Raw genomic sequence first — 14,264 nt, forward strand, 5'->3', positions numbered from 1 at the left:
TGGCTGCTTTCTCTTAAAAATGCATCCAATGTGACATTGAATTGGCGTTTCATACAACTTTGTGAATGTTTAATTTCATGTGCATAGATCAATGTGTTTTAATAATCGTAACATTTTTCTACTCAAAGCAACGATTGCGTTCATTTAGTTAGATCAATTCCATGATATCAATTTGCCTAGCCTAATGATTTAATTCGAAAGAGACTTAATTACATTATTTACTCAAGATGTTCAAAAATATTTGTTAAACAGAAACAAGTTAAAGCTAAACAGTGAAGGCTTAAAGTTAATAGGATATAAATTATCTTTCATTTTATCAGCCAAAGCATACAGTAACATTTTCCTAAAGCGTATTTAATTGATATAATTTAATAATTTGTATGTTTATTACGAAATGTATATTGCGGAAATTCTGCTATGGTTAGCCCAGCTTTTGCAGCATTAAAGATAATGTTAAGAGAAAGCCATATACATACACATCCTCCCTCATCAGAGAGGTGGTAGAAAGTAGACAAATAAAAACACATGTGACTGAAAACACACTCCAGGAGTGATTGGGAATCTCTTATTTGTCGACCTGTGATTGTATTGATGAAATCGCATCTTAATTTTAGCAGGTATAAACAACTCTCACTCTTTGCACCTGTCTTCCTGTCACAGCTGATTCAGTGGAGGGACTAGAAAACCTAACATGTCAAAACTAATAACAATTCAGACAAATATTACGCTTTAAAAAGCAAAACTATTTAAAACTTATGCCTACCTTGGCAAATGACCATGGAATAAGCGGGATAATCAACGGCTTGCCGTGCTTTAAAGGATTTTAATGCACTTCGCAAAGGCGATCACACTCAGCTGCAATTTGTGTGGTCCTTCGCCTCTATGTCGTGCATTAAAATCCCTTAACACACAGCAAGCTGTTGATTATCCCTTACTTCATAAGTCAACATCTAAGTTTTTTTTTTTTTGATAGCCTCCAGAACAAACCATCGTTATACAATAACTGGCCTAATTACCCTAACCTGATTAGTTAACATAATTAAGCCTTTAAATGTCTAAAAAAATCTAGTAAAATATTATTTACTATAATTATGGCAAAGATAAAATAAATCAGTTATTACAGATGAGTTATTAAAACTATTACGTTTAGAAATGTGTTGAAAAAAACAAACAGGGGTATATGATATACATAAAGATGTGAAATGTTGGCCTGGCCAACTCTATAGACTGCATTAAAAGTGTATTTACAAAACAAAAGTATAGCAAACTATACTTTTTTTTTAAATATATAAAAGATATGTGATGGATAATAATGGATTGCCATGCGATAAAGAACATTAATTAAACACAAGGCGATACATTCATTCAATCCATTGATAATCCCACTTCTATTCCAGTTATAGACAAGTCAAAACTAATACTTCTTTTTTCAAGACAATATTTGTATTATTTTTGCCTGCAGAAAGAGGGAGAAATTACTTATTTCTATTTTTTCAATATTTTTCAGTCTCATATACTAAGCAGTTCAAAAGTTAAGTGATGTATAGATAAATAAACATGGTAGTTTGGAAGACAAACCATACACTTATGCATCTTGGATTATTTCAGATCCACATCACCCTTTTCAGTCAAATAGAAACCTTATTCAGATTGGTTAAGGCACACTAACAAAAGTGCAGATCCTTTTGTCTGTAACTATCATGTCTCTAGCAGTAGTATGATTTTGCACACATTATCTTTTGAAATCCAAATCCTCTTAAGGAATGTTATGCTGCATTAATTAGCGAAACTGTAGCCAGCATCACTTCCCAAAGAGATTATAAACATTATCATTTGTACTACTTTGACGCTTATGTTAGTCTATTTCTCCCTAATCCGCGGTCTCCATAATCCTAAACCTGGCCTGCATGAGGAGCAGATGCTCATGTAGGAGTGGAGAGGGTGAGACTGATTCCTGAAAGATCCCAGTGACAGACAAGTCTTTTCATTAGCCGCGTTTCCACTATCGCGCCTAAAGCGAGCGAGCCAGGGCGAGCCAAGGCCAGTGGCGTTTCCACTGTCACTTCCGGGTCCTAATCGGGCCAAAGCTGGGCTTTCTTGGGGCCAGCGGCCGGCCTTTTTCGGCCCGCCGAATACCTTGGGCCAAAGAGGGCCAGCCGGGGCTTCGGGGCAGAGTGAAAGGAGAGGTGGGCACAGTTTTCCAATCGCACACGAGTACATGCGCCAAACACATAAACAAATAAATATATAAGGGAAAGAAAACATCTGGAACAAATTATAGGCTGGGGTCTTTTTTGCATATGATCGCCCTTATGTTTCTCTTTCAAATGTAAGGCTGTTGCATAAAATGATCTTTCTTTGCTGCATCTTTGATGTTTCAATAACGCATACTAATCTTTACACCATATTAAAGACACAGCAGACAGTAAAGGTTTTCAAGAGGTTTTGTCAAGTTTAATAAGTGTGTTTTTCCGCGTTTAGATGCCTGTGTGTGTGTGAGACCGAGGAAAAGAGCGCTCCCTTCATAGCTCTGTTGATGCCGCAAGCGGCTTTTTTCTTTTATTTTTATTGTTTTAATTTATTTTGGAGATAATACACTATATGAATACAACAGTACGATATTAAACTTTACAAATTTAATGTCCACTTTTGTAGGCTCAAAACAATAGTGTCATATCTAGATAAAATAGCCCTATATTGAAATAATTTAAAGAATTACAAATATCAGATAGGCCTATAATAAAATCACATTAAATAAATAAACCAATATAAAACTAACAAAAGCTATAGCTATAACAATTAGGTACTATATCAAACTGTTTCAAATTTATATTAAACTTTCATTTTTCAAAAGCCTCTGGGCTGCCAGTGAACAGAGCATTACAGTAATCCAGCCTAAAAGTCATAAAAGCATGATTTCGCTTTTCTGCATCTGATATGGATAGCATGCTTCTTAACTTAGCGATATTCCTCCGATGAAAGAAGGCAGTTTTTGTGATATTGGAGATATGGTTTTCAAAAGTTAAATTGCTGTCTTTTAAGACAGATTAATTGTATATATGTATATACAAGTTTACATTTGACTATACACTTTGTGTACCTGATTACTGCTAGAATCCCAGAAAACTATATTGTTTATTTTATTTGTATATACTTTACTATATTGTGTTTATTTAATGCTTGTTATTAGTTTATTACAGCTTCAGTAAATACTCTTCAAAACAATCCCAATTGCTTTAAAAATGTATTAAATAAAAATTAAATATTGCAATGTCAGTGTTTTTTCCCCAATATCGTGAAGCCCTAATTTCTGTCCACCATTTTTTATGCAATGCTCCAAAAATAGGTGGCTGGAAATATTGCTAATGCGTCTGTTTTCATCCAAAGAGTAACTGTTCAAAAGGTTCACCGTTTCCTGTTAAGGCTAGAAAGTAATGCTCCAAAAATCAATTTGGCTTTTAAGTTGCACCCACAGCACTGAGAGAGGAGACTGAGAAGAGTGTGAAGGCTTACATGTCGCAGACAGCTGCATCAACACAGGAAAACCCCGCGCTGCCCACCATCGGATTAACATCCATCACAATTCCTCATAAGCCATTTACGTGTCCTTCCAAACTTCATTTCCTTCCAGGCAGCTCTTCTTATCTGGCCGACTTGCAATCTGTTCAGCTTTCGTGCTAAATCATTTGTGTGTTTCTGGAGTGGCCAAGGGAACATCGGGGAGGGTGTGTTTAGAGACTCCCTAATGATGTCACATCGATCGACACGCTTGTGTCACTGCGGGACAAAAGAGCAATGATGGATGTGCTCTTTAAACAAGCTTCAATCACTATTAATGTCCATGTTAATAGGTCAGAGAGATGCGTGCAATAATAACCTTCTTACTGGAAAAGATAACCACAGAAAAATAAACTTTATACAACATATAAGTCTAAATAAAAAAAGTATTTACTTTAAAAATTTAGTTTCAACTTCATTTAAATCAGCGTAGCCCAAACTTTCTCTTATGAAGGGCCAAAAACCAAACTTGATTAAGGCTAGTGGGCCGAAGATAAATATAGTTCCCATGGGTAGTGTCCCAATGTACTTAATATTTATTAAAAATAACTAAAAATCATTGCTTTGTATGTGCTTGTTAAGTCATGACGTATGGAATACTGTTTCAGGGTCCAAGCCGCTACTCATTTGAAACGAGAAAATATTTGTTTATGAAGATGTTTTAGTCCTATCACACTTTAAAGTAAATGTATTATTACCGTTTGTTGATTCTACCCATTCAGATTGATAAAGCGGCTGGACCCGGAAGCTGTTTCAGGTGACATATATGGTGATATATATATTTTAAAATTCACACCCCCTAGTTTTCGCAATCCCTGAATTAGAATTGGGTGATGTCGACCAATTTGTCATCGTACAATGTCTAATGTGAAACATCGTGATGGACGATGGCATCGTTGTCATAGGCAGCGGTGAATTAATTATGAATAATTCATTAATTAATAACAGATTAATTATTTGTAGCCTACAGTTTCAACCACCTGACCCGCATGGTTTTTGTTTTCCCCAATACCAAATCATAAATAAATAAAGTTACACATAAATTACCCCCTCCAATCATTTTTTCCGCAGGACTCTGGCACATACATACATACAAAGGAATAATCGTCATTATTAGCACTTTGAGAAAAATAATCGTGATTATCATTTTTTCTGTTATCGTGCAGTCCTAATTCGTGCAGCCCTTGTCTTGAGCTTTATTCTTATAATTTCTGCCATTGTGTCAGATTGCACACCTGACATAGTAGGCTAACTAATATGGAAAATAAGATTGTCTGCAAATTTCTGGGAATTACCGCCACAAGTCACTTTTATGGAGAAAAAAAAAATTCCCAAAAACAATTGTGAAAAACTAGGGGATCTAATTGTTTTTATAATGAACTTATTACAGTAAAAACAAAAACAATCGCATAGATAACAGTATTGAGTTAAGCTACTTTTTGCCTTGATTTGCTTGCCAATGTCTTCTGCATAGTCCTCTATCCGTCGAGTGACAGTATTTACATTTTAAAAACTTCATTTTCAAAAAAAAAAAAAAAAAAGTTGTATGTAAATTAGAAATGATGAAATGCATTCGCCCCAACCCTCTACATCATTTGCTTTCTTTCTAGATGGGACAACTTTAGCCCGTGGGCCCTACTTTGGGCATCTCTGGTTTTTAGAAATGAGAAATGTAAAAAAAACTTGAGGATGAAATATTTACCACTTCAATTTCAATTTCATTTAAAACATTTTGATATAATTTCATTTTTGATTAATTTAGAAAAGTGAGACAAATGCATAAAATCTTGATTAAATATGTAATACCAACACAATCTCAGGCAATTCGTAACTTTTTGATTTAGTGGCTAATTCGTATGAACTCGTATGATCTAATTCGTACAATTTAGTACGACTTGCTCATCCCCCAATAACAGTTGGGTTTAGGGGTGGGGTTAGTTGCCACGCCTCCTTTTTAAAATCGTACAATTCCGTACGACTGAATTCGTACGAATCAACCACTAAACTGGCAAAACGTAAAATACTTACGCTTTCTCGTGAGATCAGGCTGGTAAACCGTTTAATTGAATTGAAATTTTCTTTTAGAAAGATGACACAAATTTATAAAATCTTAAAGATAAAAACATGTGAAACATCTAATCAAATTCATGCAAATGGTCTCTTCTTTGATTTTAGAAAGATGAGACGAATGTATAAAATCTTCAGGATAAACAGGACTTCACTCTGTCGCACCTCTTGGACTCTCCTGAAGATCAGACGAGAACTGAAGTGACACGGGTCACAACCTTATGACCTTAATGGCTTTGAGCTTACAAGGGGAGGTGTCGGGTAATAGCGCGTGTCAAAGGTCAAGCAGAGGTTAAAGACAGTTGGCTCACGCTAAAGCAGCACACAGCGCTCATCACTTCATGGGAGGTTGTCTGATGTTCAATGACTCTAGCAGACAGGATTACACCTAAACCAGGGGTCGGGATTCAGATTACAGCCTAAAAATGTCTGTGTTAACAACATGCGACTAAGTGTCACATTCATCAAAAACAGCATCCAAGTGGGAATGATGCTTATTCTTTGAAAAACATGGAACTGAATTAAAAGGTCAAGTGTTTTACATATATTATACACACATTTTTGATAATCCTATTAATCACTTTGTAGGGAACACATTGTTTAAACGTTTCTAAAAATGTTTTTGCTTAATAATGAGTTAAATAAATGTCTTCAGGCACTGGTATACTTAATGAAATACAAAAATGAACTGAATTTCGTGACGTGATTTAAAAAAAAAAAAAAAAAAACAAGTTAATTTTAAGTTTGAGGGAGTGTGTTGTGGCTCTTAAACACCTTTGAGCTAGCATTGGTTTGTGCCGATTACGCAATCAGTGGGTGTGTTCTGGATTTCTGCCTTCTTTAATGTGTGATTTCTTCCCCCTGATTGGTTTCTCATTCCACAGGGAACAGACAGGAGAACAGAATCCAAAACAACAACACTATCCACATGAATACACTGAAGAGTGAAGTAGCAGAGCTTCTAAAGAGGTTTCCGCACCTGTATGATTGCTCTGAGAGATTTTAAAGACTCAGGGGATCACATACACACCTTTTCTATGAGTTTGTGCACATTGACAGCAACATTCTGGGCTCAAGAATGCAGGGCGCAAACGCATTCAGGGTGTGTCAGAATCCATTTTTGCTAATGTAAGAATGGAAAAATCCACTTTGCGACATGGCGCATGGTCTAAAAGGGTTGAGTTTATTTTCTTAATTTCTTAATTTATCAGCTGTGTTGTCGCGGGCGTACTGAATAGCGGTGTTGTCAGCACACTGTTCAGATTGATGCAGACATGAGACCTCTATCTCACTCATGGTTTGTCCTCTCAAGTGGGGGAAAGACAATGCACAACGTTACCCACTGCTGTCAACCTGGGCCAAGTCATATCTCTCTTGTCCCAGAATCCTCAGTCCCAAATAAGAGGGTTTTTGTGAGTGAGTGATTAAATGCTGAATGTGATGAGTTTTCAACAATACTAAATTGAACTTAATTTTTTTACATGGTTTAATATTTTTTTGTCATTAAAATTGAAGTTCCTGTTTCAAAGCTTACAGATAGATGACTAATTTGTATGTCATTGACACTTTTGGCACTTTTTTGGAGTATTTTCATAAGTTTTGTTTTTTCCTGTAAATGATTCAATAAATACCATACCGTGACATTCATACCGAGGTATTACCGTACCGTGAAAATCTGATACCGTTACATCCCTAATTAATTGCGTTTGTTAAGCGCAAAGATTTGTTTTAAAACCATTTCAAAATTCAGTTCTAATTTCCAGCAAACAAATAAACGAATAGTAATAACGAAGTGTGTTCAAAAAACTGAGTTTTATCCAAATACACATGCTGTGCCCTATATGGTCTATAACCTGACAGGTGGGCAAATCTAAGCTTGTTTTTAATAAAATAAATATAAATATGGATATAATTAATAATACTGCTAATAATAATAACATTACACTAAAGCAAATTGTCACAAATAAACTGAAAAAGCCCCCCCGAGATGAAGATGGCATGACAGTATGGTTTTTAAATTTATGTAGGCTACAAAATAATGTTTTGTATTATTTTAATCCTTTATATTTATATCCTATATATATCCTTATTATATCCTATATATATATATATATATCCTATATATATATATATATCCTATATATATATATATATATATATATATATATATATATATATATATATATATATATATATATATCCTTAATATTTTAATAATTTTTCATATGTAAAGATATTTGCGTATTTGAAAAGGAGTAAGGGGGGAAAAAATCAAGGAAATTTTCACAGTATGTCTGATAATATTTTTTCTTCTTGAGAAAGTCTTATTTCTTTTATTTTGGTTAGAATAAAAGCAGTTTTTCATTTTTTTAAGAACCATTTTAAGGTCCAAATTATTAGCCCCTTTAAGCTATATATTTTTTGATTGTCTGCAGAACCATTGTTATACAATAACTTGCCTAATTACCCTAACCTGCCTAGTTAACCTAATTAACCTAGTTAAGCCTTTAAATGTCATTTTAAGCTGTGTAGAAGTGTCTTGAAAAATATCTGGTCAAATATTATTTACTGTTATCGTGGCAAAGATAAAATAAATCAGTTATTAGAAATGGGTTATTAAAACTATTATGTTTAGAAATGTGTTGAAATAAAATCATCTCTCTGTTAAACAGAAATTGGAGAAAAAAATAAACAGGTGGGCTAATAATTCTGACTTCAACTGTATATATGTATGTCTATTGGTTAGTAAGCCAGTCACACAAAGAGGACAGTCATGTACTTGCTCTCGGACTGTGCACAAATATGTTTATATATTTATATTAAATTGTAGTTTGTAATCGCAAAGGCTCCAATATAAAAATGTATAATATATAAGGTTCTTTGGCTCAGCAAGGCTTTATTTAATGAATCAAAAAATGTAATAAATTGTCCAAGCTGATTTTACTAATATGACTTGAAAGAATTTGCCAAAAAAAAAAAAAGTAAATTCACTTACGAGTTACTCACACTCAAGTGGTTCTAAACTTATATGAATTTCTCTCTTCTGTAGAAAACAATGCAAACAATGCAAACCAGTTTTCTTCAAATATGCTTTGGGTTTAACAGAAAATCAGAAACTCAAACAGGTTAGTAACAAGTGGAGTAAATGATGCCTTTATAAATCATTAGATCATTCTAGTAAGATGGTTGGCTCAAGAAACATTTCTTAGGAGCAATGTTGAAATCAGCTGTACTCAACCAGCTGTCCTACCTTCACAGGGGAATCGCTGAAGAGATCTTGTGTGTCCTTATCCAGGTTATCCTGGTTCCAGGAAGCCAGCTCCATTCCACTGCTCTGAGGAACTGGCTCATGTGACTTCAGAGGCACATCACTCCCCAAGCAGGGTTCTTCCTGTACACATTATTAGAGATTCTTGCTCATCATTCACAGCTGCATACATTCAACTTATTTTTGTGTTAAAGTGTGCAATACTAATTAATTTTTAAATCTTAATATAAAGTTCCCTTTGAGTTTTTAACAGCAGACGGTGCTCTAGTCTGTGATTGTGGCACAAAATCTGTGTGAATTGAAAGTTGACAAAACTTTTATTTCAGTGTGTTGATGTACTTTCAACTGAAAAGGAATATTGAGTAGGGGGCAGCGCTTTTTTTTGCACATTTGCATTTTGAAAATCCCACTGAGAAAAAAATGTGTTAGTCACCTGAGGCATGGGAATACTGATAAAGATATCATCTTCACTGGTGTCTATGGCGTCTGGCTCTTGCTGTCGCTCTTCACACACAGGTTTTTCTGCTAGTCTGGTTGCAGTAGATGATTTGTCCTACAATGACATACATCTGTTGTCATACAAACAGTATCAATTATGCAAATAAACATACAAAATATTTTCTATGAGACATGGCCATTAAGGGCTAAAGAACTTTTTTTAGATTTTTAGTTTATCCTGTATACTTCCATCTCCAGGAGCCAACAGACACAAAGCGGATGATCCCACATCTGGAGATGGGCCATGCTGATGGCTAAGAAAAATAAAGTAGGTCTGTCTTAATCAGTCTGAGAGACACAGCAGATGTTGTGTCAAATCGCTCATTTCCTAAAGTCACAACATAACTGAGGGACTACAAGAGCTTAACACAGTTAAGAATACACCACAGTCAATGTCCATAAACATAAGGGCTGTGTAATTTGACGATCGTATGAGTGAAATAATACGTTTATTGTTTCATATTATGCTTTATACCTTATTTCTGGTTCTCAAATTTGATTGGCTGCAAGTCATGTGATATTCTGCCAGTATCAGAACTGTTCCAGTCTCTTCACCCGTGTGTATCACTCAGCCCACAGCAAGAGGAGCAAGAGCAGAGAAACTCACTATATGTACTATAATAAACTCACTACAGCTTGAAAATTTTATAGTAACAATTTTTTTTAGGCAAGAATGTAGTTTTTTAGACTGCAAACATGCAATTTATTTAAAAGGATAGTGTCTATTCGGAAATATGTTTGAATGATTTTGACAGCTCATTCAGCTTTTTACTGCCTACCGAAAGTATGATGGATGTGTGAGAGATGTATATAGTGGTTTACTGTAAATTATTGTATCACTTTATTGCAATAGTACACAACCAAGCACATGTGGTCAGAACACAAACGAGTCCCAGGTAGTAAAGTATTAAGCGTTTCTCACTAAGAAAATCCTGTCTAAGCAAAATACTAGCAGGCGTCTGTAGCTCCGTCTCTTTGCCCTTATTTGGTTACCCCCGGTTGGAGCGATAATGTGCAAACAAAATGGCGTTGGTTGGCCACAGCCACTTGTAGCTTCATTTGCACTCTTCAGAAACCTATGGGTGACGTCACGGATACTACGTACATATCTTTTACAGTCTATGGTTACATAACATACAGTTAAAGTCAGGATTATTAGCCCCCGTTATTTTTTTCCCAAATTTCTGTTTAACGGAGAGAACATTTTTTAACACATTTCTAAACAAGATAATAATACAAGATTTAATAATTAATTTCTAATAACTGTTTTCTTTTATCTTTGCCATGCTAACAGTACATAATAATTTACTAGATTTTTTCAAGACACTTTTATACAGCTTAAAGTGACATTTAAAGGCTTAACTAGGTTAATTAGGTTAACTAGGCAACATAGGTTAATTAGGCAAGTTATTGTATAACGATGGTTTTATTTTCAAACAATATATAGCTTAAAGGGGCTAATAATTTTGACTTTAAAATGGTGTTTAAAAAATAAAAAACTGCTTTTATTCTAGCTAAAATAAAAACATTCTCAGACATACTGTGAACATTTCCTTGCTCTGTTAAACACAATTTGGGAAACATTTAAAAAAAGAAAAAAGGGGGGCTAATAATTCTGACATCAACTGTATATAAATGCAAAATTGTTAAGATACCATTTATAAATATTTCACTTAGTTAAATTGAGCTGCTGCAAAGCTAAAATGACAAAGTAGTTTTAGACAGACAGTGTTTTTAGTGCGGAATCAAAACACCAATGGCTGGTATTGAATATATAGTTCTATTATTTTGTACTTAAGACATTGAATTTGTCCAGTAAATTTTTTTCACATTTATACATGGTAATAAACTATTTTTTTTTCCAAATATTTCAAAAGAGGACAAAGCTAAACGCAGGAGTAAAAAGGGTTTAAAACACGTTGAGCTTGTCTATTTTTCACCACTTTCATAGATTATCAAAATGAGTCAGATTGTTATGATAATTTCAAATCCTTTGTAATCAAATGGATTTAAGCAGACACAAATGACCACAACCACTGAAATTGCATATTAATTATATCAAAAGGAAATGGTAAAGCATCTCAGCTGACCACTTGTGATGGGATTGCAAAATAAAAAATTAAGAGGAAACTGGGAAAATAAGAGTTTAAAAAAAGTCTTGTCCTAATATTAGTTATACAATTAAGAGCAGCTAGTTTTTGTTGTTATTATTAAACCAGTGATCTCAGCATCTAGCAATGTTTTCTTTTATTGTTCTACACTCAAAAATATATATATATATATATATATTTCCTGCATATTCAAAGTACTTATTCAAAATGAGCTAAAACAAGACAATTCTTGAGATTTCTTTCAGAACAACTTAATTGTTTTATGTTCAATCAACTTTAATTTGTTAAAACAACTTTAAATTAATTGATTTGTGTCAGGACAACATGAATGAATTGTGTGAAATCCTGCATTTTTTTTAGTGTACTAAAAACAAATAGGTCCAAAAGTATTTTTTACATCACAGCGCTGCCCTCTGCTGGTGTATTAACACTTCAGCCAAAATATGCCAATGATGAAAAATAATAGCACATAATTATTTTAATAAAATGCATGCTACTGTAATTAAGACTGATAATTTAAGCATACCAGTGGCTCAATCCAGCTGATTTCATGACGTGTTGTGGATGAAGCTTCTTTCTGGAGTTCATAAATGGCCAACCTCAGGAGAAAGTTACTAATATCTTCAGGGACACGAGAACGGACTGCTTTAAAATCACACAAATCTGTAAAAAATAAAATAAAATAAAATAAAACAAAACAAAACAGAAATAATATTAATGAATGAATACCAATTCAGCATCATAAGACCCTGTTATTAAAGGGTTAAAAGTTGGTTAGAAATTAACCAAATCCTCACCCCCTAGATCAGAGTTTGTGAACTTTTTTTTTTTTAGCAAAGAGCCATTTCTTTTTTTTTTTATTTCTTTTTTTTAGCAAATGCATTTTTTAAAATACTACAGGTTTAAACAAAACTTAATTTATGTCCATGCCCAACTCAAAAATAAACAAATATAAACCACTCATGAATGTTTTAATTTACATGCGTGAGGTTACCATAGAAACATAAGTTGTTTGCGCTTTATCATCGTGTTTTGAGAAAGCCAACATACTGTTATACTACATAAACTTCTTTTTCTTCTAAGACTAATTTCTACATGCATCTCCTCCTAGATCATTTATACTACAACCATAAAACTTACTCCAGACCTCCAAATTTGTCTCACTCGGGTTGCTATGTCTTTTTCAACTGATCCGGCGTACGGTTTTCTGAAAACTGACCCGGAAAATTCTGAAAAGTCCCATTGACTTAACATTGGGCCAAATTTTGTGATCTCATAACTCTCCGCCAGACTGTCATACAGACTTAAGGTTATGCTCATTTAACCCAGACTACCAATCTGCCTACCACTAGCAGATAGCCCTTCGAACAGAGATTTTTCAGGTCCACACTCGAAACTCAAAAAACTTCCAAGAGCACACCAGCCACAAAGTATAGCTGCACCCGGAAGTAAGGAGATCCACAAATTAGAATTTTTTGTCATCATTATAAATTTTTACAACAAAACAGCACATGTTTTAATATATTCATAACCGCGTTCGTGTTTTACCACCATGCTTTAAAAAAAAAACAACGACGAAAAAAAATGCTAAAATAAAAACTGCTAAATTTCAGTATCTAAAAACTCCTGTACAGCAGTCACACAACATTCTGCAACTCGATGACACTCGAATACCCTGTCCGAAAAGTCTAGTGGCTGGGAATGAGTTTTTTACAGTGTCTACCATAATGTTAATGTTTTTGGTGTGTTTACATAGATGAATAGGGCCACTGTGTAAATGCGCAGCAGTTACAATCTTATTGCCACATTAGATCGATATGATAACATAATATATGCCTTCAGTGGTTTCTTGAAGATAAATACCAAAAAATAACACAACTGGAATAACTACAGCAGTTACGTTCACCTAATCTCATACGAAGCAGAAGCTCACAATGACAAATGATGACATGTGCAGGTGCTGTAGTGCTGTCCCAATTCTTAGAGGTAAATTTTGAAGCCCTTCCCCTTCACACTCAAATTTAGGGACCAAGGGGAAGGGGAAAGAGAAGAGGTACAATAATAGAATTGGGACTGGGACTAAACTTTGCAGGACAGCGGCGGATTAGGCACCCCTGATCGAGAGACTAAGGATTTGTTCAATTTACCTAAAATTCATCATTTACTTTAAATGTCATTTTCTGATTTAAAAAAACAAAGCAAGAAAAAAAAAACGTTTGTACTTTTTAAATGAGTGCCCGAGTATTTTAAGTAAAAAAACAAAAATTCATATTTACACATTGTAGGGTAGTCAAGTAATAAAAGTTCCCCAAAATGAAAATACTCTGATGAATACAAATACTTGAAATGTACAGCAACAAAGCAAAAGTACTGTCCATTTAGATAAGACATTATGGTTTGTTTTGTGGTAAAGTGTTTAACCTGAGCCGGCTGTGTTTTTTCTGATGGTGTTCATGATGGATGTTGAGAGTCCTGCTCTGTCAGTGTCCACAGCGCAGCCCATTTTCTGAGCTTGCAGAAGATGAGACTCCACCACCGCAATGGGCAGAGAGCGAGCATCTGATACCTGCCTCTGCAAAACACAATACAGACACCATATGAAACTACTGCTGCTTCACACTCCAATACTATCAATACATTTGTTTCTAATACTGCCTTAATAGTAATATAGTCTTTGTTTATTAAATAATTCAATTAAATTATTCTTAATGTGTCACAGTTAAAAATGGTACAATTTCTTATGCCTGAATGCTTTTAAAATC

General features: G+C 34.3%; 1 protein-coding gene across 2 annotated transcripts in view; it reads right to left on the bottom strand.

Moving 5' to 3' along the window:
- wrn (WRN RecQ like helicase) overlaps positions 1–14,264 on the bottom strand; it is a 73,273-nt gene that overhangs the window by 2,380 nt on the left and 56,629 nt on the right. For both annotated transcript variants that reach the window (XM_073914391.1, XM_073914390.1), the window contains 4 exons: positions 13,924–14,074; positions 12,029–12,165; positions 9,327–9,446; positions 8,876–9,016 (listed from right to left, as the gene is read on the bottom strand). In XM_073914391.1, the coding sequence (XP_073770492.1) occupies positions 8,876–9,016; positions 9,327–9,446; positions 12,029–12,165; positions 13,924–14,074 (549 nt within the window). The remainder of the gene's footprint in view (positions 1–8,875; positions 9,017–9,326; positions 9,447–12,028; positions 12,166–13,923; positions 14,075–14,264) is intronic.

Source organism: Danio rerio, chromosome 10, assembly GCF_049306965.1.
Source record: "Danio rerio strain Tuebingen ecotype United States chromosome 10, GRCz12tu, whole genome shotgun sequence".
Lineage (NCBI taxonomy): Eukaryota > Metazoa > Chordata > Actinopteri > Cypriniformes > Danionidae > Danio > Danio rerio.